The 24494-nt window shown below is 58.2% G+C and overlaps 1 protein-coding gene across 8 annotated transcripts in view; it reads right to left on the bottom strand.

Annotated features, from left to right (window-relative positions):
• Window positions 1–404: 404 nt before the first annotated feature.
• The window catches only part of ADGRG1 (adhesion G protein-coupled receptor G1), a 36888-nt gene continuing 12798 nt past the window's right edge, over window positions 405–24494 (bottom strand). For 4 of the 8 annotated variants that reach the window (XM_072750147.1, XM_026011813.2, XM_072750151.1 and 1 more), the window contains exons 2-14: window positions 10979–11076; window positions 9994–10416; window positions 9275–9407; window positions 8563–8710; window positions 7849–7980; window positions 7406–7522; window positions 7184–7229; window positions 6829–6932; window positions 6321–6439; window positions 4241–4509; window positions 3187–3295; window positions 2671–2939; window positions 405–1736 (exon numbers count right to left, since the gene is read on the bottom strand). In XM_072750147.1, the coding sequence (XP_072606248.1) occupies window positions 1606–1736; window positions 2671–2939; window positions 3187–3295; window positions 4241–4509; window positions 6321–6439; window positions 6829–6932; window positions 7184–7229; window positions 7406–7522; window positions 7849–7980; window positions 8563–8710; window positions 9275–9407; window positions 9994–10416; window positions 10979–11042 (2064 nt within the window). In that variant the 5' untranslated portion in view covers window positions 11043–11076 and the 3' untranslated portion in view covers window positions 405–1605. Of the gene's footprint in view, window positions 1737–2670; window positions 2940–3186; window positions 3296–4240; window positions 4510–6320; window positions 6440–6828; window positions 6933–7183; window positions 7230–7405; window positions 7523–7848; window positions 7981–8562; window positions 8711–9274; window positions 9408–9993; window positions 10417–10978; window positions 11077–11479; window positions 11740–18685; window positions 18886–19511; window positions 20975–24494 lie in introns of those variants that run through there. The other 4 variants (XM_026011814.2, XM_026011815.2, XM_072750148.1 and 1 more) reach the window with 4 other exon arrangements.

Here is a 24494-nt window from a genome sequence, read left to right on the forward strand (position 1 = left end):
AATTTTCTGGATGAGTCAGACTTTTAAATCAAGGGATTTTGTGCCCACACAATCGATTCCTGATTTATCATAAAAGGTGGGTGGTATGGCTACATGGACCTTCATCCCTGCATCCCTGCTCAGGGCAGTGGGCGGCTGGAGCTGAGTGGCAGCTGCTCCCACGGCATCGGGTTAATCATCTCCAATCCACCACAGACCCCAACATTCCCCCCACTGCCTTCCCAACACTGACGCCAAGTAACCGTTTATCCCCTGCCTGTCCTGGTGGATAAAGTTTCCAGCAGTTGATTTTTTTCACACGTGGCCACCTTCTCTCATCTGTGTTTCCTGATTGGGCCTAAGGGGTTTGTATCAATGACTCTTAATGGAAGCACAAAAGGAAGCGCTCCAAACGTTTACATTAGTTTGTTAGGTATTAACAACAGCTGATTTTAATTTTTTTCTTCTATAGTTTCCAAATTCTCTACAATGAACATCTACTTCTTTAAATTCAAAAGACAAATGAGCTAGTGCTTAAAAAGAAAGTCCTCCCCATGTTTAAGGCTGAGAGCCAGATCAAATGTTGCCTCCTACAGGAAGTCTTCCTGGATCTCCAGCAATCCCTAATCCTGTGCCTATAGCTCCTGAGGAGCATGTTAGGCTCTAGGCCAGGGTCACCAGGGGAGACACACCTCAGTCTTCCCAGTACTGGGGCAGAAGCAAATTTGCCCTGCTATGCTCCACAGTTCTTGCCACAAGAGGGCTTTGGGAGAGGCTGACAGTCCCTGTGAGGGGTGGGCTTGGCAGTGGTGAACAAGGGCAAGGCAGCCTATAGAAAGGCCCAGATGGACAGACAGACCTGGCCCAGCCCAGAACATCTATACTAAGCCTGAGTCAAAGGCAGGCAAAGGCCCGTGCAGTAGATAAAGGTTTACAGCAGGCACCAAGCAGCTCTGGGCAACCACAACCCAAAATACAGCACTGGAATTGGGGCCCCACCCAGGGCTGAATCGGGGGCTGGAGAGGGATGGCGGCTGGGGAGGCTGAGGTGCTGGGCTCAGAGGTGGAGGAGCTGCTGCTGCAGGGGGCTCTCCTCCTCCAGGGCTCTGGCTCAAAGCTCTGCCCCACACTCGTTGTGCCCTGAGTACCACTCTCAGGCTAAAATGACAGGACCGCAGAGGGCCCTCATGGAGCTCACCAGAGACAGTAGCTCTGGCACATTTTGTCCAGGACCGGGACAGGGCCAAGGATGGTGCCAGGCCTCACAGGTCTAGGTCTTGACCTTGGGGCCTGTGGCCTCCCATCCTCAGCCATGAGGGCTGGGCCCAGGGGTGGTGAGTTAAGACCAGCCTTCAGCCCTCAGGACAGTGGGGGTACAGGTCCTACTCCTGAGCCTCTTGTAAGCGGGGCCGGAGAGCCGAGTAGTACACAGGCCAATTCAAAGGGCCGAGCCTGGGCGTCTGGCTGCCAAGGCAACAGCCCCCCTCACCCCAAGGTCCTTGGGCCTTCCTCTCAAGTTTCTGGCTGACCATCAAGTGTCAGGCCTGGCTGTGGGGGTGGCAGGTGGTGGTGAGGACAAGCCCCATCTCTGGTTCCTCAGGCAGCTTCTGGCCGGTGGCTGGTGGCCTAGATGCGGCTGGACGAGGTGCTGCCCGAACTGATGGGGAGCCTGGCGCTGTCCGAGCTGTTCTTCAGAGGCGAGGGCCCACCCCGGGCCTGCAGCCGCATGGACCAGTACCAGAGGAAAATGAAGAAGCCTGTGGGCAGGGAGGGGGCACGGGGTTCAGCGGGGGGGGGCAGGCAACCCTGCCCCTTCCCTCCCCTCCTCCTTACAGGCTACCAGTACCCATGTGATCAAGGGAGCACCCACCATGCCCCAGACACTGAGACTTCCTGGGCCCCATCTCACTTTATCCTCTCGAGATTCTCATGAGGTCAGGCCTATTCATTACTATACTGTTTCACAAATGAGAAAACTGAGGCACAGGGAGGTAAGGGGACTTGACTGAGCCAGGAGCTAAACAGTGGTGTTCAGGCTCCAGAACACCTGTTTAAGCACCTCTCGGCCAGAACAGAGGGGTGTGCGTGTATGTCTGTCTGTCTGTCCTTGGTGGGGGAGGGGCTGTAGAGGGGTCCCAGTAGAGGGACCTGCCGGCATCAAGCCCCAGCCCTCATGATCCAGCTCCTCTGCATCTCTCCCCTTCCCTCCTCCCCTCTGCCCCTTACCTAGCTACCCTTCAGCCTCGCTCTCCTTCACTGTCCTTCCAACACACACCTAGTTTTAGCCTCAGGACCTTGGCTCTTGCATCTCCCTCTGCCCAGCACAATCTTAGACCAGAGCTCCGCAGCCTGTGACACACACACACACACACACACACACCCTGGGCATCTGTTACAGTGCAGATCTGATTCAGTAAGTCTGGCATGGCCAGAGTCTACACATCTAGCAAGCTCCCCACGAGGCTGATACCCAGATGGAGTTTAAGTCTTAGTTCACAGATGCAGCCCCAAGTTTTCACACAGGGCCTCCACGTCCTAGGTACTCAATAAAGACTTGTCAATTATGGCCTGGGTGCCCCCATTTTACAGATGGGAAGACAGAGGCCCAGAGAAGCCTTCAGGGTTGGCTCCCTATCTTCCCAGCCCCTGTGCTCTACCCGGGGCCGGGGGGGTGGTCTTCTCTGTGCCTACCTTGGAAGGAGGTGATGATGCTGAATAAGTAGAGGACCACAAGCTGGAAGGTGCCAGAAGCAAAGGAGAAGAAGACCAAGGCCCAGGGTAAACCGAGGACCAGGCTGAGCCCCAGCAGCGTGAGCACGTGGGGCCACTTGTGAGCATGCGGGCGCAGCCGCAGGATCTGCACCACCATGGTGCCCAGCATGGCCAAGTTGAACAGAAACACCAGGCTGAAGAGGCCCAGGTTGGTGACATGGCTGACTAGGGAGTCCCGGATCCAGCACCTGACAGCAAAGACATGAGGGCTCAGTGGGTGACAGGGCTGGTGCCGTACTTCTGGGCTGTGGGTGCGCATCACAGGGGCCCCGAGGGCCGGGGAGCCGCCTTCACCACCTTCCCTGCCAGGCCCCAGCCCCTGCCAGGCCAAGGCCTCCAGCAGCCCTGGCGCCCAGGAGCCCCGAGGTCAGTGTGGCAGTGTGGCTCCGCACTCCCAGGCTCGTGTTCCCGCCCCCACCGCGCTCAGCCACTCACATGGAAGGGTAGATGACACTCTCCGGAGTCCTGTGCACAGCCAGGATGATGGGGCCATAGTTACTGATGTCCACCAGCGCCACCAACATCACCAGGAAGACGGGGAAGCCTGCCGGCAGCAAGCGTGCAGTTCCATCTCCCACCGTCTGGGGCTGCCCTCCCCTGCCCTCCTCCTGGAGGGTCCTCTGTGATCAGACTCTCCCCTCCCCCACTCCAGTTTAGGTTTCCCATAGAGATCCCCATTGCCCTGGCTTTCCCCTTCTCCCTCACCATCCTGGCCCCCCTGGCCCCCCACCCCTGGAGAGAAGGTCTGAGCTTCCTTGCTGGGGGGCAGGATGTCACAAGGAGACGGGGGCACAGACTGGGGGCGTGGGGGGCAGCTGGAAAGGGGACTTCTGCACTGGGCCTCGACCTTGCCCACCAGCTGGGGACCGAGGACTCTCCAAAAGTGGTCACCCAGCACCAAACACCCAGGTCTTGACACAGAGCCAACTCTGAAGGGATTTTGTGTAAATCAATGGAGTGAATCAGGAAAGGGACAGATGAGAAACACAGAAAAGCAGCAAGCTGGGTGAGGGGATGTGGAGTTTGGGGGCTGCTGCAACATCCACAAGGACTCGTGGTGTGCCCCCTAGGCCTCCAGGCCTGAGATGTCTGGGCCATGGTAAACTGGGTGGTCTTGGCCAAGAACAAACGCCAGAGCTATGGAGAATCTGTTATCTGAAGTGCTGGAGGATCCACAGACAGAGCCGCTGCCAGCCTGGGTGCATTAGATGAGTGGAGGACGGGATTACACCCCACTCATCCCCCAACGGGGTGCCTTTGAGCAGTACACAACCTGCACATCCATACATGGTGGTTGTCTGCAAACCTTCCTTTTAAAAACAGTGAGCGATGTGAAGAGTATGTTTCTGGGGGCAGTGCCCAGCCCTTCATCCTCCCAAAGGGGTCCTTAACCCAGCCAAGGCCAAGAACACCTGAGGATGTATGGGTAAAGGAAGTCGAGTAGAAGAGGCAGGCGTGGGGGGCCTGCCAGCGCCCTCTGCCCACCTACCCCAGCCCATGATGCTCAGCTTGAGCAGGTAGCCGGGGACGTAGGTGCCGAAGACCTCAACCACGAGTCGGTAGAGGTTGTAGCCCTCCAGGCCCATCCAGGAGAGGCAGGAGAGCAGAGAGAAGTGCAGGAAGATGGCGCTGGCACGGCAGCCAGCCTCGGAGCCCGCCAGGGCCACCGGCTCGCTCAGCAGGAAGCTCACATCCAGCAGGAAGACAGCCAGCAGCAAGTTCATGTGCACCTTGATGGTGTAATCCCGAGACTTCCTCCTGCGGTGGGGGCGGGGAGGGGCGGCGGGCGCATAGGGTCACCATGGTGGCCCACTTGGGGAGGTGGGGGCAGCACTCCTCCTCCAGGCAGCCTTCCCAGACTACACACACACCCCCTCTCCTGTTCCTATGGCTGCAGCCAGGTCATCTCCCACTAGTCCCTGAGCACCTACTGTGTGCCCAGCACCCACAGGTCGGGCACCGTGTGCATATTTAACAACAGATTCAGCCACAGACAACAAGCAGGACAAATCTGGCCACTGCAACCAGCCAGATACTCCCAAAGTTGGAGGGGAAAGACTCCACATTTGTTGCTGTTTTTGGAGACTCTGTGCCACTGTGTCCTGTGTCTGCCCGTCTGTCTGCACAACCATGTATCTGTGAGGCTGTGAGTATGGCGGGGTGGAGTATGTCTGTCTGTCTTCAGGGCTGCAAGTCTGTGTGTGCACAGCCCCGCCACCCCCCACACCCAGGACTCGACAGGATCCAAACACTGCCGGCATTACCTCCCTGGTCCCCCACACCCCCACCTGTGCTCTGCCCAGCACCACCTGCTACCTGTTCCAGAAGGAACAAGAGCCACGCCCACCCATGGCCCTAGGTACCCCCCTGGGCTGCTCCCTTCTCCCTCACCCTCAGCTCACTCATCTGTTAAGTGGGAGGGCGCCCCCCCCCCCAAAGTAAAGCATCAGGCACAGGTAAAACACTCCAGTCCCTAAGGTTCTCTGTCCCTGGGCCCCTGGGCACTCTAGCGATGCATGGGTAGGTGTTGGGGGCTTGTGCCCTGAGCCTGCCAGCTGTCCCTTGTCACTGCTCCAGTCCCACCGTGCACAGCTGTGAGCTCACACAACACAACCTCTTAGGCACACGCAGGCACGCAGCCTCACCCTCCTGTCCTCGCACCCCAGAACAGTGAGCACGCTCCGGGGGCTTAGAATGTCTCCCCTCCACACAAATGGGCACAGGCCTGACCACGGTGCACCTGAGGCCCAGCCCTGACAATCCAGACCCGTCCACACAGCCGGCGTGAGGAGGCATAAATGCGCTCTTCATCCTGTCTGTGGGGCTCCTCCCTCCCCAAGGCACCGCAAAGACAGAAATGGAGTGACAGACAGCCTCTGGGGTGGGGGGTGCGGTAGGCCCTGTCAAGCCGGAATGCCACAGGGGCCAGGCCCACAGTCAGACACTGGACAACAGGGCGCTGGACAGAACTCTCGAGGCTGTGCCTGTCCATGGTGGCCACTGCTTAGCTTCAGTAACTGCGGCCTTGAGGACCTGGGCGCGAGCCTGCCTCTGCCACTGCCTTGCTGTGTGACCACAGGCAGGCCACTGACCCCCTCTGAGAGCCCTTTCCTAGGGCCCTTGTGAGGACTAAACCTGCTTCGTGCACATAACACATTAGAACAGTGGGCAGCACGTGGGAACCTCAAGCGTTAACCGTTGTCACAACTGTCACTGTATATCATATGCCCCCAGCGGTGACACATGGGATTCTTCAGAGACAGAAAAATCTAGATTTTTATGTCACCTCTCCCTGTGTTCCATGTCGGCAGGTAATAACATTTGTAACAGTTACGTCATCCAAACACCACAGATGTGAGGGGGAAACACAGCCCCCACGGGTCAGCAGGCCACACCTCCCAGGGCTCCTGAAACCACACGTGCTTTTGGGGCAGGGGTAGCCAAGCCAGTCTCCAGGGTGGGTCTCCACGGCTGTGGGGTCCCAGCTTGGAGGCCTGGGATGAAGGTTTTCCCTCCCCACACCCCCGCTTCCCTGTCCTCCTGCCCCCACCCACCCTGCCAGGCCCTACCTGGAGCAGAGGTAGGCGGCGATGGTGAGGACACAGGCCAGAGCGGAGATGACACAGCCCACGTAGGACAGGACGGTCAGGTAGTGCTTGTGTACGGCGGCTACCTCCACAGAGGCGACCTGGTCCATGAGACAGGCCCGGGCTGGCCTCAGTGCCCCCACCTCACACTTGATGGTTTGCCCCAGGTGAAGCGCCAACCTGTGCTCCCGGGGGGGGGGGGGGGGCGCTCAGGCATCTACAGGCCACCCCCACCAAACTGAGCAGAGTCTGGTCCCGTGAGTGCATTTTTCAGAAGGGGGGTGTCTGCAGCTCTCACTTCCTAGCTGTGTGGCCTGAGGTAAACGGCTTAAGCTCTCTGAGCCTCAGTTTCCTTCTCTATAAAATAGGACTGCAGCAGGAGACACCTCTCCACCTCAGTGTGGAGAACAAGTGACTACAGGTGAAAAGCAGCTGGCGCACACCAGCCCCGCCCGGGGTATGGCTGCGGGTCAGGGAGAGGGCTGCTCACCATCAGCACTGCAAAGTAGGTCAGGTGGTTGCAGAGGCAGGACGTCTGCATCTCCCTCCTGATGGTCTCACACCCAGCATCGCTCCAGCTGCCTGGGCTGCTCACTGAGGAAGGGTTCCGTGGGGCTCTGATCAAGCCCAGTCCTTCAGGACCCCACTGGACCCCCAAAATCCATGATCATGTCACTCTTCCAAACCTTGCTTCACCTGGCAAATCTCTAGTCTGCCATCATTCCTTCTTCAAGGCCCACCTTCCTCCAGGAAGTCCTCCCTGATTAACCCCACCTCCCCCCACCGTCCAGGACCCCCGTTCTCATCCAGATACCTGCCCAGCTCAGAGACCCCTCCACACTCACATGTCAGGTCTTCAACCCAGAATACACACTGGAGAGTCACGTTTTTCTGTAGGGACGAGAAAGAAGGAGAGTGGACCCCTTGACCGAACTGCTCCTTCCTGGGTCGGGCTGAGGGAGTCAGTGTCAGCCCCAAGCCCATGTGGACCTGACTGTATGGGGCCCCAGCCAGCTGGTCATTTTGTCAAAGACAAGTGACTCCTTGGCAGGCTCACTTGCACTCACCGGCTGTGGCTGGTGCTGGAAGGTGAGCACCACGGGCTCTGAGAGGTTGGCCACTTTGGCGTTCTGCACGACGATCCCCAAGACCTTCTCACCCAGCACTTGACTGGAGTTCTTGTCCTACATCCATACAAGGGAGGTGAGGGCTCAAGGCTGAGAAGAAAGGCCCAGACGTCCCCTAGCTTCTCTGGACTGGCGTCTCTCCCCGACACATTGTCCTGAGATGCAGAGTCTCCTCCTGGCAACAATTCTAGCCCATGTAGTCACTTACACCATAGTGAAAACAACATAATTTAGCATTCTCTGGGGGAGATTGTACCTCACAGTCCAAGTTCCGACCTTACAAGGAAAGGCTCTGACTTCTGGACCAGGGAGCCCTACCCGTCTTGGCTCCGTGCCCGCCTTCCACCTCCCCACAGACAGAAACTGCTTTCCCGGGTCCACACCTGGAACAGGGCTTGGCTGCTGAAGTCCACCAGGAGGAGTCTCTTTTCAGCCTCCCCTCTCCGGCCTTTGGTCTTCTGGAAGAGCGTGCGGGGCAGCAGCACCGAGTATTCCTGGATCTCGCTCTGTTCCTCCTGTAGACCAGAATCCCTGTGGGCTCAGCCAGAGGCAGGCTCCGGCCTCTACACACAGCTCCCCCTCCAATACCTTCCTGGATGCTGCCATCTCTAAGCGCACCTCCTACGGGAAGCCCTCCCTTGCTTGGCTCCTGTGCTGGCTGGGAAGCCTTGTGGTTAGCACCCAGGGCTCCAGGGGCAAACAGGGGCAAACAGGGAGATTCACGTGGTGCCGTGCTCTCTGGCCTCTGACCCCGTGCCGCCTACAGCATCCCAGGGTGGGTGGTAGGGTGGGGGGGGGGCGGGGGGGGGGGAAGCTCCCAGTAACCAGGCCACGTGAGGGGTGGTCTCAAGACTGAGGCACATGCACAGGCACTTCGCAGTTCATCTTCTGTCCACACGGGGTGCTTAGGAGCTCTGATGCCTGCCGGCTCCCTGTCCCCACCGAGGTGAGGAAGGGTCCTCCGCCACACGGCAGCCACTAACAGGGTACTCTCTGGGCCTGAGGCCTCCCTTGTCAGCCCACGTCTGGCTCCCAGAGGCCCGGGGAGCCTCCCCATCTGTCTCCTGCCCTGACCAGCCAGGCCCCTGACTCCTGACCTCACGCCTGGAGTGGATGCGCAGGTCCTGGAGGCTGGCCGTGGGCTGCAGCTTCCACACCGTGGCGTTGACCAGATCCTCCTCGAACGACAGCGTGTCCCCTGTGAACTTCACAGAAGTCAGCCTCGACTCCAGGCTCTGCAGCCTCCTGGCAGGGGGAGAAGGGGTTGGGGAGGTTGGTCGGGGCAGACAGGGCGAGGGAGCAAGAAGGGGACACCGTGCAGATACACAGGAAAGAGGCAGGTGGAGATAGGGGAAGGAGGGGCAGGGGGCAGAAGGGAGGGGGCAAGAGAGACCACAGCCCCAGCACGGTGGTGGGCGAGGGGGGCTGAGCAGGGGCTAGGCCAGCAGAGCTAACAGGAAGGCGGCTGCCCCGAGCACCCGGTTCCGGGCCCAGCTCTGCCTCGGTGGACCCGCTCTGCAGCTGGGGAGCAGCCCTACCCGTCTCGGGGCCTCAGTGTGCCGAGCCCTCCAATGGGCCCATCAGTTCCCCTTTCCCAGTGGGGAAGAGGGCTCGGGGGCGAGGGGGGTGCTGTCTGGGGGTGGTGATAGTTGTTTATACGAAGGTCAGGGCCAGGCTGTATTTCGATGCCTCTCTAGGAGGACGTGGAAAGACGACGTGAACATTCCAGCCCCAGGAGAGGCCTCCTTCCAGCCGCCCGCCCCAGGTCACCGTCCTGCCCACATCCAGGTCTGGGGGCGCCGCGCTTACTGGCTGGCGGGGGTTGATGAGGGCTTCCTCGAGGTCCTCCCGGGGTGCTTCAGGAGCTGGCTGAGCTGCTCGAGGTCCCTTTTCAGCTCGCACAGGTCCACCGAGGCATTGTGGGAGGCCTTCTGGGGAGGATCTGGAGCAGGGGAGAAGCGCCTGAGGCTGCTGAGCAGGTGCCACAGGCTGTACCCGTCCCACTCCCATCTCACCCTCCCGTTTTACGGCAGATGAAACTGAGCCTCCAAGAGGTGGGGTGCACCCTCCAAGGTCACCCAGAAGCCGGCCAGAGGGGGGCCCTGCCACAGGGAACCTTCAGGCAACACCAACCCCAGCAGGGCAGGCTGGGATGCACCTGCCCATGTGCCCCTTTGCCTACACACCTGGAGCCAAGAGGGCCCACCCAGGAGGGCTGTGAGGAAGGCCAGGGGGCAGGGCAGGAGGGGCCCACTGAGGAAGGTTATGAGGAAGGCCAGGGGTGGGGGGCCCATGCGGCCTCTGGCTCCTGACACCCAGTCCTGTCTTCCCACTCTCTCTGCTCCCTCCCTGGGTGGACCTCATCTTCCTCCGCCTGGACCTTCCCAGCACCCTCTGGATGGGACCTCCCTGACCCTCTGCCTTCACCCCTACCTTCCCACAGCCCTTCCAGGAGCACAGCTTGGATCACACCCCTCCCCTCCTCAGACAACCTTCTGCGGCTCCCCGCAGCCTGGAGGCCACCTTACTGTGGAAGGAGAAGGTGAAGCCGGCAGCACTGGGCAGACTGGTGTTCTGGGGGCTCCACCAGGAGCTGACAGAGGTGGCGAGCAGCGGGGGTCCCTGAGCCAGGCTCTCCTCCTGGTGCCGGAAGCACAGGAGGCCAGAGGCTCGGTCACTCAGCAAGAAGTCGTTTTTGCCATAGCGAAGATGCAGTATCCCCACGTGGCGGCTCCAGTACAGGCAGAAATGGTAGAGGCCCCTGGGCTCAGGGAAGAGCTGGGGAGCCGGGAGGACCCCGGGGAAGGGGGCATGGATCGTGAGGGCTTCCTCTGAGTTCTTGACGGAGATGTGTAGCTCCGACGTCTGCTTATAATGCAGGCTGCTCTTGTGCGTCTGGTTCCTCTGGCCACAGAAACGGAAGTCTTCACGGGGCGCCCTGCCCTGGGTACCTGAGGAGACAAAGACCACAGATGGGACTCTGGGGGCAGGGAGCAGCCTGGGGCAGGAGAGGGCCAGGTCTTGGGCCCAGAATACTGGATCCCAGTGCCTGGGACCCACACACGTTCCAAGGGCCTATACCCTCAAAGGTCTACACAAATGTGAATGTGCCCTACTCACAAATTCCTAGCTGCAAATTATAAAAAGAACATTAATAATAATTTCAAAGGCCAAAGACCACATTTTAATAGCCATAAAGTACTTCACAAGGCCATGCCTACCATACAATTGCACAGGCTGTGCACTGCACAAGGATGCTCTGGGCTGCAGAGCTGAGTGGGGCCAAAACCCAGTCCATGTTCCCCACCCCAAGCTATGCACTATGGGGCTGCAGCTGCCAGAAAAAAGGAGTGCCTGTTTCTGCAAGATACCATCCATTTGCTAAACTGTATCTAAAGTCCTGTGCCTGCCCAAAGGGGTTGGGGGATATGGCCGCAGCTGTCAGCTGTCCTAGACACAGGAGCTTTGTAGCCTAAGTCACAACAGTCCCAGGGCATCCCCAAGATAGCTTACCTTGAACCAGGAGGAGCACGCCTAGCAGGAACAGTGCCATCTGCAGCAGCACTTGGGCACCCATCTTCCACCCCAAGGTCACCCTGAGAAGTCAGCACCTGAAAGAGGCCAGGAGAGTTAGCTGGGGCCAGAGGTGCAGGCTGGTCGGGCCAGCCCTGCAGACGGGGAGGGCGGTACAGCTTGGGTATGGGATGTGAGGTAAGGAGGCCAGTGTGGGAACAGCTCGTGGGTCTCCCCAGAGCTGCCAAAGCTGAGCATCAAGGGGCAGCGGCCGCCCAGGCTGAGCTCAGGCCCGGCTCCTCCTCTCCCTTGCTGCATGGCCCCGTGCACACCACCCAAGACGAGGCTGGTAATAGTCCTTCCCTGTAGACCCAGCAGCCCTGGGGCAATCCTGGCTAGACTCCAGCACCACCTGGAAGCACCCCACGGCCCCTGCCACTCCAGGCCCCGAGGAGACACAGGAAAATAGGAGCTTTCCGGGTCCTCCTCCAGGAACCTCACCATCATCATCCCCAAGACCCAGCTCAGAGGACACTGCCTTCGGAAGCCTTCCAGAATTCCCTGTATAGTCAGCCCCAGCCTCCTTTGCTTCCCACCACTGGCCAGGGCCTCCTGCGTCCCCAGGCTGCGCAGGGTGGTGCGTTCCCCCCTCAGCAAGGAAGGGAGCTCCTGGCCCATCCCTGCGGGCACGGCCCAGGGCGGCGGGGCAGGCAGGCGGGGAGCGGCTGGAGGGGGGCTGCAGGAACAAAGGCTGGGCAGTCAGTGGGAGGGGTGAGGGGTCCGGGAAGCAGAGCCAACATCAGCGCCCGCGCAGCGCCCTCTGCAGGGAGCCGGGGAGAGGGTGCTCCCTGTCGTGACCACCAGGGGGAGCCGGGAAAAGGCAGAGGTGCGTTCCGACGGGACAGGGAGACTGGGATTGTATGGCCCAGGTGGGGAGGGGGCGCTTCTGACCCCCCCCCCCCGCCCGAGGCCTGCATTAGCTGAGCGCCAGTCGTCCAGCCTGTGCTTTCCCACAGCACCCCTGTGCCTGCACTCAGCCTCGCTTCAGCCCTGCAGGGTGGGCCCTGCCCTTGCCCCTTCCACAGACCCGGGATGCGAAGCCCAAGGGGTTAAGTGAGATGCCCAGGATCACTCCAGAGGCCAGGGCCTCCCTGCCTGGTCCCGACTGTGGTGCCTGGCAGGGAACCTGCATGCCCGGCGCTCAGAGGGACGAGCCAGTGGCTTCCCCACGGCCAGCTGGCCCCGTGACTGAGCTCGGCACGGACAGACACATGGGCATCTTCCGTTCACGGGAGCTGCGGTGGCTGCGGTGACACATGCAATCATCTGCCACAAGCCAGACGAAGGAAAGCCTGGAGACCTGGGTGCACACAACAAGTCAAAGTTTGGGGGAAGCCAATTGGGGCTTCCAGGAAGAGGTGGCTTTTGGATGGAATATTGATGGTAGCATCAAAGGGATGGGGGATGGGGCCCAGGGAGGAGCTCATTGTCTCCTTCCTTGAACTAACCTGACCCCCTGAACCTAGAGCCAGTCCCCTATGCCCCACCACGGAACCCCAATTTCTTAGGGCCTTGTCAGTCCAGGCTGACAACCAGGCTCATTGTCTTGCTTCTGTGGCATCACAAGACTCCTTAGAAGAACCATATGAATGTGTTTTAGGGAATGGTCATTAGCGGCCAGGTTGTGATTTTTAAGGTTTCATTCTGTGCCCTCTCTCAGCATTTTGGCCCTTTTTGCAACCATGTCCTGCCACCTCAGACTGGCAGGAGGAAACCCAGCATTGGGAGACAGAGATATGTCCCGCCTGGACCCACTTCTTTCCTCTCCTTTCTGCCAGTCCCTGTTGCTTGCTACCTCTGATCCCTGATCCAAATATCACCTCTTCCAGGCAGCCCCTCCTTGCTGCAACCACTGCTCTACACTTGTGAACTCAAAGCTGACAGATGGCTTATGGATTTGTCCAAATTCTCCATTTTATGGTATTCGGATTCAAGACCCAGAGAGGGTCAATGACTTCCTGACATCACACAACAAGCAAGGATGGAGCTGGCCAAAAATCCATGTACGTCTCTGGCTCACTGACCTTCAAAGTGACCACTGCTCCCTAGACAGGGCAGTCATCCACTTTGCATCAACCCTCCCAGATTGAGCTTTGAGAACAAAAAGGCTGAGACAAAGAAGTGAACTTCCAGTCATAGGGGGCGGGGGGGGGGGGGGCGGGTTGGTGGACAAGGGAGCTTGTGCCACTGTGAGTACCATGGAAGGGATGCAAACACAGTCAAGGGACCAACTGCACGATCCTGACACTTCCAGGCTCATCTCTACCCCTCTGTTTCAACAGCCGCTCTTAGGTGGACAACCTTGTCCCCATAGACATTCCCGGGATTTGAGTAGGAGAATCCACCGGGCTTCCTTCAACCCACTCTTAGGCAGCGGAGTGGACTCTGTCTGCATCCAATGCCAACCTCTCCTGCTGGATAAGCTGTGTGTCCTTGGGCCAGTCACTCACCCTCTCTAGGCCTCACCTGCCACATCTATAAATGACTTGATACTTGTAAAGGACGTAGAACATGGCCACGCATGTGGTGGGCACCACAGGTGTCGGCTAAATATCTCTGTGTGCTTTCTGACCGGCCTATGCCTGCCCCTAAGTCCACCCCCGGCCTGTCGGCCTGTCGCAGGGCCCTACCCCCTTCCCCTCCCACCTCTGTGCCCCCCGCCTTGCGGCCCTGGCCAGCTCAGCCTCCAGAGCACCTTGACGGGAAATTCTTAGAGCATGAAACTTCCCTTCCGGAAGCGCCTTGGGAAAACTGCAACCCCGCCCAGAAAACCTCTGTCCTTGCGGCCCTGGCCTGGACTACTCACATGCCCTCTGAGGGGAGGGAGAGCAGGACCGGGGACAAGGAGATCGCAGCCTCTACCGGGAAGAGGGAGGGCACTGCCTGGTTGTTCACTTGGCACCCTCCCAGCCTCACTTCACACTACAGAGCACCCTGCCCGCTGCCCATCACGTCGCTCTCTTCCTTCCCTCTACCCCCTGCCTGTGGCCTGCGTGGGGGGACGTCTGCCCCCTGTACACTCCCACAGCCCCGTGCAGCTGACTCAGAGGGTGCAGTTGGCATCTATAATGGGGGCCACATTCTCCCAGCACCCCCAGCAGGGCTGCAGAATGCCCTGGTCACCAGCCCGGGTGCCCCCACCACTCGACTCAGCCGAGGAAGGAGGGGTCCTGTGCTCTGAAGGCTGAACCCCAGAACCAGGAGCCAGGGGCCCGTACGTGGACCTCTACACAGGCAGAACCTTGTCCCTGGTCTCTGGACAGGCCTCAGCCATCAAACACTCTTAAAACCAACCATCAGCATGCAGGCGAGACCTTTGTCAAACCTCACATGGCACTAGGCCAGACCCAAGAGTTGCTGAGAGGGCTACTCTAGCAGCAGCACCACGATGATCACAGCAGTAGCGTCAACCACGCTGTCACATGAAATCCCCAGAGCCACTCTGTGAGACTGGTCCTACTGTTTTGCTATTTTACAGACCAGGACACTGAGGCTGGGGAAAGGTTATCTGATCCAAGGTCACCCCAGGTGGGGCCAAGGCACAGACCTTGCGCTTCACCCTAAGAGAACTCCTTGCAGAGCTGGCACTGGCGAAGGTCCTAGAGTTACATGCTCCCCTGGCTTTGGGAGATCCCCCCAAAAAGGAGATAAGAATGACAGGGTAGCCAAGGCCACTGACAGGTGCAGACCACTCCAGCCTGGGAGTCGGGTTTGGGGGCCAAGTACCCCAGGAGAGGTCCCCTCCCATATCTGCTTCTGGGGCAGCTGCTCTCAACTTCAGGCCTTCCGTAAACATACAAAGAGAACAGAATGGTCCAGCCCAGCTCAACACAATGGGGGCCACCGTCATGGGGTCCCCAGGGACACAGGCAGAGCAGAAGGTGGCCAGGGCTTGTCCCCCCACTCATGCCCAGAACTGGCCATCCTCATGATGGGGGAGGGGGCAACAGGCAGGGGACCCGTGGCTCACTTTCTCCCGCTGGGGTCCTGAGTCACTTCCTGTGCCATCCATGTAGAGCCATGAGTCCCTGCTGGCCCAGTCCAGGCTCCTGGAAAACCCATTTCCTTGGAGGACGGAGGTGGAAGTTGAGTGGACAGGACCTGGTTGCTTGGGGTTAACCCTTCCTGGGCAGGCACTTCTCTAACATACCCAACCGGGCTGATGCCCAGACCTGCTCCCCCACAGCTTTTCTTCTGCTTCCCATTACACACACTGTGGACGTTTCCTCCCCATCTCCAGACTGGCCCTTTGCCTGGAAGGCCTTCCCTAGCCCTGTGACAACCCACCCATCTACTAAGGCTCCGTTGAAGATACACCCTCCCCATAAAGTGTCACCTAATCACCCTCCCCTGTTAGAATTAACTACGTGTTCAGGGGGCAGGGGGATCACAGCCCACTCTCCACTCTCTATGCCTCCACTGCATGAGAAGTTCACATCAGAGGTGCCCAAACTTGCCCCTGGCTCAGACTCACCCTGGTGAGCTCACTAAAATCAGATTCACATGGCCCTCACGCTGAGGATCAGAGGCAGAAGGTCTGGGGTGGGCTTTAACAAGAATCCCCTTGATTGACACTCCACGGGCTTGGAACTGCTGGGTTATAAGCCTACGATAACAGTAGCCGTGTTTTACAGAGAAAGTCAGAGATGAGGGGGCCAACCCCAGATCACTCAGTGGCTGAATGGCACGGCCTGGGCTGGGGGCTGGGGCAGCCTGTAGGCCAGCAGTGCCTCTTCTCCACTCGCTGGCAAGGACAGGTCCTGCTCCCTGTAGGGTTTACCTGGTCCTTAGCAGGGTTCCAGGAACCTGGAAGGGGCTTCCCAAAGGACAAAAGGGAGAAGGAGGGCAGGGGTAGAAGGGGAGCCCTGGAGCAGGTTTTCAGGTGTCAGCCTCATCTTGCCTTCCTTAGGGGTGGGACAGAAGGAAGAGAATGCAGCTCAGCTGTCCTGCTCCATCCTGAATCCTTAGCTGCTCCCCATTAAGGGGGGGCAACATAGAGCTGTGGGCTACCCCCTCGAGCCCAGGGCAGAGGGCTTAGGAAAAGAAGGATTTGACCCAGAACAGAGACAAGGGGGATGGTGAGCATCAAGCCTTGAGAATGTAAGCATGCACATGAGTGTGTCTTGTGTGTGCACATGCACGTGAAGTATGGGTCTGCAAGGGACCAAGGAGGGAGCTGAAGAAGGCTGGTAGCAGGGGCAGGTCAGCTCTGTGGCAGAGGAACAGAGGGCTGCATAGACCTCAAAGGGCAGCCAGGGGAGACAGTTAGAACAGAGCACAGCTCTAGCAGGTGCTTCCTCCATGGGGGCTGGGGGGGGAGGGGGAGAGGCTAAGAAGACCCTCCCACTGGCACTTTCCAAAGTATTTGATAAAAATCTTACTTAGAAACACCACCTATCCAACAAATCAAAGGAGGGACCCCCATCAGACCTAGGTGGGAGCGAGGGCCAAGCTCCCTCTTAGACCAGCCCCTGCCCTAGGGCCCCCAGCAGTACCCACTCTCTTCCTGCCTCTGCTCCCATTCCCCAACCAAGTGGCTGAGCTCCAGCTAGGTGACCATCCAAGCTAGAGGTTTTCCCCACAAGGGTGTTCTGGGATAGCTGGGGAAGCAGAGTGACTTCAGGTTTCAGGAATTCTACAATAAAGGAGAATAAAAAATTAACTAACTGCCTGCCCCCAGAGGCTGGCGGATGCCAAGGCCATGCCCACGCACTGCCTGGGGTGAGTCTCACATTCTTGCACCAGACCCATTGGAGGGCCATCCCCAGCAGCATGGCCGCATCGCCCTGTGGCTTCTGGTACAGCCAAGTCCATGGGCAACAATTCTGTATACCCTGTGGGAGACCGAGGAAGGGCAGAAGCAGAATGCTCTCGGCTAGGATGGAAGGAAGGGGTCGGTCTGTGTGAAAGGACTCAGTCGTCCCCAAGAGCCTTACCCAGAGCCACCCATCCTGAAGCCTGCTTTATCTGGCAGCAGAACATTCACTTGAGGCCTCAGAGAGGCCAACGTAGAGTCACACAGGAGAGGTGAGCCCGGGCTTGGGTGTTCCCCACTCCAAGCCTTTCCACACACTGGTCCTCCTCCCTGGGATGCCAGCCTTAAGACGTGGCCAATGCCCTGGGCCTCTGGCCTCCGCACCCTGCCTCTACCACAGTTCCTGACACCACATGGTTGTGGGGAGGGGAACAGGATCTATCTGACCCAGCAGGAAGGACCCGGGAATCCAAGGAGAGAGAGGATGGCAGCTTCATTTAGAAAGTGTTCAATCTGTGCTGGCATCGTGCAAAGCACTTTGCACAAATTACAATTCAGTCGTCACCATGGGTCTGGGGAGCAAATGCTATTATGACCCCTCAATTTAAAGAAAAGGAAATTAAAGTCTAGAGAGGTTAGGTGACACCCAAGATCAAGTAAGCAGCCAAGCCGGGACTCAGACCCAAGGCTGCCCAACCTCATAGCTGTGCTTTTTGTCATGGTGATCCCGGAGTCCTATCCCTTCTCTGGGACTGTCTCCTCATCTTTACCAAGTAGTAACTTTGCCAGAGCACTTTCTAAGAAGCATTAGTTCCCAAGTTAGAGAAATATTGCAGGCACTGCTTGGCCTTGTGTGTTAGCATGTCAAAGGCTCTGATAAGTCCAGCAGAAAGAAAATCCACAGAGCTTCATTGCTTAGTTTCCCAGCCCACTGTGAGGGTGTGTCCTTTTTAGCATGGGCACCTGTTACCAACACTAGAAACAAGCTCTCAAAAATCTTGCCACCACCCAGATAATACAGCCGTCAGCACCTTCCCTCCCAGCTCCAGCCCTCCCTTCCCCTCAGAGGCCATTAGCTACCATGAGATGGGCTGCGGGAGCCATTTAGACTGTGATGTTCCCCAGGGCAACTCATCACCATCCTTGACATTTCCAGGCAAGAGGTCCCTAGGGAGCCCAAGGTATATGAGGCCCCATCCCACCTCCCTTCGGCCGGCGGTGGCCGCAGCAGCAGCTCTTGGGGAAAGGGGCACTGCCAGCCTTGTCCCCAGGTTGGCCATTCCATTAAGTTCAGCCACAGCCAGCTGGGCCCTCAGCCTGTCCTCACACAGCTGGGACACTTAGAGGGTTGGAATTGAATGAGAGAGAGAGAGAGAGAGAGAGAGAGAGAGAGAGGGAGGGAGGGGGAGGGAGGGAGGGGCAAGGAAAAGAGAAAGAGGCAACATGAGCATGCAAGAGCTTTTAGAAGCAGAGAATCAAAGCCTCTAAGAATGTGAGACTGGATTATAGGGACTTGGAACCTAAAAGAGAAGAGATCAGAAAGGATCCCAGATCTGGCCCAGGCTGGGATTGGGCTCAGGCATCAGGGTTTCTCGGAAGCAGTGCAGGGTCTCTGGTGCCAGCTCCATGCTCCTGGCACAGTGTGAGTCCCCACCCCCCACCAACTCTCCCTGCAACCCTCTCCCCAGGGAGCTGCCAAGGCTGGGCTCCGGGACCCCAGGACACACAGCACCTGCCCAGAGAATGCGGCCTCCCAGAGTGGGGGTGACAGGAGTTAGATGTGCACAGCCCGGAACTAGCTCTGCAGCCAACTGGCCCTTGGAACTTTTGGCCAGCCTGTCCCCTCTGAGACTTGGTTTTCTTCTGTGGATGACTATGATCCATGTCCCCACCTGTCTTCTCTATAGGCCAGGCCTCAGGATGCTTCCAGGGAAAGGCAGGGCTTATGTCTGAGGTGGCGGAGAGGAGCAGAGTTGGGCCATCTCCTCCTCCTGGCCAGACTCTCTTCCCTCTCAAACCACACGCAGACTCAGCTGGCTGGCTGAAGTGTCCCTTCCTCATCTGTGCTCCTACTCTGCCCAAGGGCAGGCCTACAAGGTCAACCCAGTTACCACCCTGCTCTGGGGGCTGCAGAGCAGCTACCCTGGACCTAGCCGAATGCCAGTCTTTGGAGTACAGAACACTAGTTTTGTTGAGGTCAGCCACGAACTCTCCCTTTCTTTCTTCCTCTTCCCAGTCCCAGATCCCTGGCTGAGAGGCACACAGGGCACACAGCCAGGTGTCCTTCCCTAAGAATGCTGGGGGCCTGGGCAAGGCTGAGGCATCAGCCCCCTTCCAGGGAGGTACAGTGGAGGCACAGACTAGGATCTCATCCTGCTCACTGAATACACAGCACCCCAGGGCCTCCCATTGCTATTCGCACCCCTGGAGGGCCGGTGTGCTCACCACCTCCAGTAACACAGCTAGAATTAAGCTCTTGGAAAATGCAAGACTCGAGTTTAAGCTCTTTACACAAAGGAACACATTTGCCCTCCCCCAAACCTTAAGAGAAGCGTGCCTTTATGCTCATTTAACAAAGAGGGAAACTGAGGCCCCTGGAGGTGGAGCTACCTGCTGGAGATGGCACAGCCAGAGAGTGGTGGACCCAAGATGCTACCCCAGGGCCCAGCTCCAGAACTGATGCTCTTGATTTTGCAGCCCGCTTCCCCTTGACTTTACCTGACTGCTAGAAGAGCCTTCTCTTTAAAATTCACAGCAAAGATGCTTCCAGATGTGTCTTCCTGGGGTTCCAAACACCCTTTTGCTCAGAGCCCAGGGGACTCCCATGCCATGGCTCCTGCCAGCCTGGGGATGCAGCCTCCCAACACCTCTCAGAGGTTTATCTTTATTCATTGAGGGTGCAGCCCAAAGGCAGAAAATCGGTTTTTAGCTAGAGTGAGGCTGAAGGGAGTGGGGTGGAGCCCTAAGCCCCACCACTTCCTGCTGTGGCTGCTGTTTAGTTGATAAATCCCCCTTAGCATGGCATCTGTGCCTGTCCCAGAGCTCCTAGTGCCCCCTATCTCCACCTCCCACCCCCATCCATCAGCTCCCTTGGCAGTGCTGGGGAGAGAGGGGAGATGGGGGAGAAAGGATGGAGGGAAAGAAGAAAGAGAGAGAGGAAGGGAAAGGAAGAGAAAAGGAGCAGGGGAAGGGGAGACAAGGGAGGAGAACGAGAAGAAGGAAAGGGGGGAAGCAGGACCAGGAGTGAGAGGGATGGAGGGAAGACGGGAGGAGGGGAAATCATACCTGGACTCGTCCTTTGTGGCATCGAGTGCACTAGAAGTACATAAAGAGCGTGACCGAGGGAGCGAAGGGCTGCAGCCTGCTGGCGCGGGGATCAGGTTCTGGGGAGGAGGACTTTGAAGCCGAGCCACCCCGCCCCCGCCCCCCCACTGGAGCTTCAAACAAAGCGGGCAGCCAGGGAAGACGGCGAGCCCCAGCCACCAGTCTGGGAGAAGGGGCGCAGGTGACAGCAGCCCCTGGCAACCGTTTCCCTGGCAACTGTTGGCAGCTGCAGGAAGGGAACTACGTCACCGCCCGGCTCCGACCCAGCTCCGCACAAGCGCCCTAACTTGTCCGGTACCCAAGTCTCCCGTCTCAGATGCTGGCCAGGCCCAGCGGGGAGCCAGCAGGAGGAGGGGCAGGGCTGAGGACGGTGGGTTACGGAGAGCAGTGAGGGCTACCTCCCTAAGCGGGTCATCATCGCCTTTAAAGCAAATCCTTCAGGGCCCGGTGGGGCCACCCTTGTGGCCCAGGATGCCTGGCGTGGTCAGCTACATTTGCCCCTGGAGGCTGCCGGCCTGTGGCCCTGACCTCATCCCAGGCTGGACTCCCTCCACCCCTCATCACTGGCCCCCCCAGGTGCAGGATGTAAACATACATTCCCTAGAAGTGTCTCCGGGAGCCACCTGCTCCAAAAAGCCTTCCTAGGTAGCCACAGCACACCACGGATCTTCATTCTGAGTTATCCCTAGGGCTGGGGGTTCCCCCTGGCTTCCTTCCAGAGCGTTCTCTGGGGGCCAAGAGTGGGTCAGACCCTCCCATCTGTGCTCCAGAGTAAGCACAGGAGTGTGGGAAGGGAAGAGAACACAGGCAAAGCTTCTGAAACCGCTTCTTTGTGTTCTTTGTGCCAGGTGCTACCCTAGGCATTTTGGAGATGTATTTCTACCACTCTGCAAGGTCAGCCCTGTTGAAGCTAACTTACAGATAAGGAAACAGGCTCAGGGAACTGATGTGACTTTCTCAAGGCCACCCGGCTGGTAGGGAGGGCTGTGAACTTCAAGCCAAGATCTCTTCCAAGAGACATCAAAGCTAAATGTCCATCTGACGCTTGACTAGTCCTGTCCCCCCACCATGATCCAGGGCACATCCGAACTTATTTGATCACCTCAAGTGACAGGGAGCTCACTTCCTTCCAAGAGGGCACATCCCTTTGGCCTCTAAAAAGTCCTTCAGAGCCATTCAAAGGGGAGAGGGCATCAAAGACATGGAGTGGTCCCCACGTGTCAGGGCAGGAAAGAGGATGCCCCCACTGGGGCCTGTGGCTCCAGACCAGCAGCAGATCAGGAGGCACGGTGGCGCTGCTCAGGGCACTAAGGGGCTAGGGTCTCAGCCAAGCAGCTATAAACACTTTCCCAGAACAAGTGGAGAACCCCCTCAGCAGTCGCACTCAAAGGGCACGGAGGGGCTTTGCGGTGATTTCTGGCAGAGGCCATGGGAAAGGCAGCAGGGGCTTGGGGCCGGGGGACGCTGGGCCCATGCGCCCTCACACCTCCTCCCCCACCCATGGACCAGAGCCAGGAGGCAGCTGCAGTCAGGAGGCAGCTATTGTCTTGCTGCTGGCCCAGAGCTGTGTCCCCTTCGGGCACTATTTTTGGCCCTCCGGAGGAAGAGGAAAAGAAAGCAAAGAAAGGAGTTGCTGTTCTCAGTGGAACCTTTCCCCGGAAAGGATTCCAGGGCCTGCTGGGCCAGAGAAGCCAGTCACTGTGGGATCAGAAGCTTCTCTGCTTAAAAAGAGCTGGCAAGGGGCTGCAGTTCAGGGGAGCCAGGGGGGGCGCAGACGGGGCCCCCCAGGGCCTTTACACACACGGTGCTCACTAACCACAGTGACATGCAGAGAAACAGAGGCACAATATCACAGGTCCCACCCAACGCCACCCAGTACTTGTAATGACAAAAATACTTACTATAGCTCATAGGTCCTTGCTGCCCAGAGCCCAGTCTCGGCCAAAGACACTGACAATGCTCACGATACCGCCGACCAGAGCGGAGTGCAGGACAGGCATGGTGAGGCTCATTTTATAAGTCAGATAGCTGCCCAAATAGTGAGCCAGCGACCCCACACACCGCCACCGCCACCGCCACCACCAGCCAGCCCCCCTCCCACCAACTCCAGCACACTAGCCTTCTTTCTATCCTCAGGACCTTTGCATGTGCTTCCCCTTCAACGTAGCACATTCTTTCCCAGGCCTGTTCCCTGACTGGTTTCTTCTCAGCCCTTATTTCAAATATGTCCTCCTCTAAGAAGCCATCCAGGATTACCCAACCAAAATTACCGTCCCCTTGATCACCCTCTTCCATGCCACCTTCTACCTTCACAGCACTTAACGCCGTCTGAAATGACTCTCCAATTTGCTTACTTGTTTTCCATTTCTCGACATTTACTACCCGGCTCACCACTGGTATCTCCTATATTAGCGCCGTGCCTGGGCCACAGCAGGTGCTCCATGACTGCTAAATACATGAATGAATGAGACAGAGTTGGGATTCTAATCCAGGCCAGGCAGGCTGCAAGCCTCTTCCCCACAGGAGCCAATTCCTGATGTTACACATCTGATCCAAAGTCCACTTGAGGCAGAGGTTCCACCACTGAGCCATCCTGACTCCCCAGCCTCTGACTGGCTCAGGGGCATAAACATCTCTGTCAAGTGCTTGGCTAGAGAGTGACTCCCAAGACTGTGCACAGCTTGAGAGTAGGAATAGGACCCTAAATGCCAGCCTACCATTTCTTTCAATACACAGCTGCCTGGTAAGGGCTCTGAAAAGTCCTGCAATGCAGAAGCCCAGGAATCCTAGCTTCCTAAATCACTGGGACCGCAGACAGACTTTCAAAGTTGCTAGATTAGGTCATGTCTGAGATCTCATCCGAATCTGTGGTCACTGAACCTTGGGTTTTCTCTTGACACGAAGGCAAAGTTACTACTCCCAGGCCCCTCGACAGCCTACTCCTATGGTCCAGGGCTAAGAGGGGGCCCAAGAGGAGAATCTGCCATGAAGGTGGGTCTTATTCTCACTGCTGCAAATGTTTAACTTCCATCTGGATTCCCATGGGCTCCCCCAAGGTGGAGCAGGGAGGGGAAACTACAGGTCTGTGGCCAGGGAGGACCCTGGGGTCTAGGAACCTGGGGATGGGTATATCCCAAGGGCCAGCATGCAGAGACTCACAAGGCAGCTGGCGCAGGGAAGGAGCACAAGAGCACAGACCATATGACGGGCACCAAACCTCCACAGTGCACGTGCCCGCCACTCTATGAGGGGGCACTATTATGCCCATTCTACCGCTGAGAAAACTGAGGCTCAGGGAGGAGAAGCTGCTTGCCCAGGGCTACACAGCTGGCAAGTGGACCCCAACCCAGTTCTGTACACTCCTTTGCCTGAGCTCTACCCCTGCTCTGGAATCTCCAGGACACGGAGAGGACGCGTAGCCACTCAAGGGAGGTGCGTAGGCAGGTCCACGAGGCTGCATGGTACCCAAGGCCTCACAGCCCAGGAACAGGGGCCGGGTCCCTTCATCCCTACAGCTATGGGTCTGCAAACACTCCCACCTCCCTGGACGGCAGTTTCTGCGGCTTCCAGCCCTGTAGGAGAGAGAACCCAAGTGGGGGACCCAAGTCCCACCTCATCCCACTGAGATGGGACTCCCAGGCATTCTGACACCTGCTGCAGAGTCTGTGGGGAAGCACTGGCTGTCCTCCCAACTGCAGCTAGTGACGGGCACTGCTCCCCAGCCTGGATCCCCACCCCACCCTGCATCAGCCCAGGGTATCCTTGGGTCCCAGCCCAAGAGCTGGAGAACAGACTCTGCCCATCTGGTCGGGGGTGTGTGCATAGGTGGCAGAGTCCAAGAGGGTGTGGCAGGTGCGGACACAGATGTAGGATAAATACAGCTTTGAGGAAGCGCATGAGGATTCCTTCTGGCCCTACCCACTGCCCACGGCTCTCTCGAGGCCCTGTCACATGCAGGTGTGTGGGAGGGGGAAGTGCCACAGGGTTAGGAACACCCTTACCCAAGCACAGGTCCATTGCATAAGGACAACAAGGGGCAAATCAGCTCCCTGATGATTTGAGGGTGGGTGTGCCCCCTTCTTGACCCCTCCATCACATCCTCCAGACTCACTCCCACCCCAATCCCCGTGTGCCTTCCACCCAGCTCGTTGGATGATTAGGAGGCCAGTGGGAGCCTCCCAAAGATGCCACTGGATGACACTAATGATGGAAGCCTGCGCACGGTGACAGGCAAGGCTATGGAGGCACCACCTGTACAACAAACATCACCTGACACCCTTAGGATCACCAGCAGGCTGGCTGCTTAGGGACTTCGTGCCTGGGAAGAACGTGGGACTGGGTGCCTCTCCCACTCAGGGCCAGAAGGAGCCATGAAGA

This window comes from Vulpes vulpes, chromosome 2, assembly GCF_048418805.1.
Source record: "Vulpes vulpes isolate BD-2025 chromosome 2, VulVul3, whole genome shotgun sequence".
Classification (NCBI taxonomy): Eukaryota; Metazoa; Chordata; class Mammalia; order Carnivora; family Canidae; genus Vulpes; species Vulpes vulpes.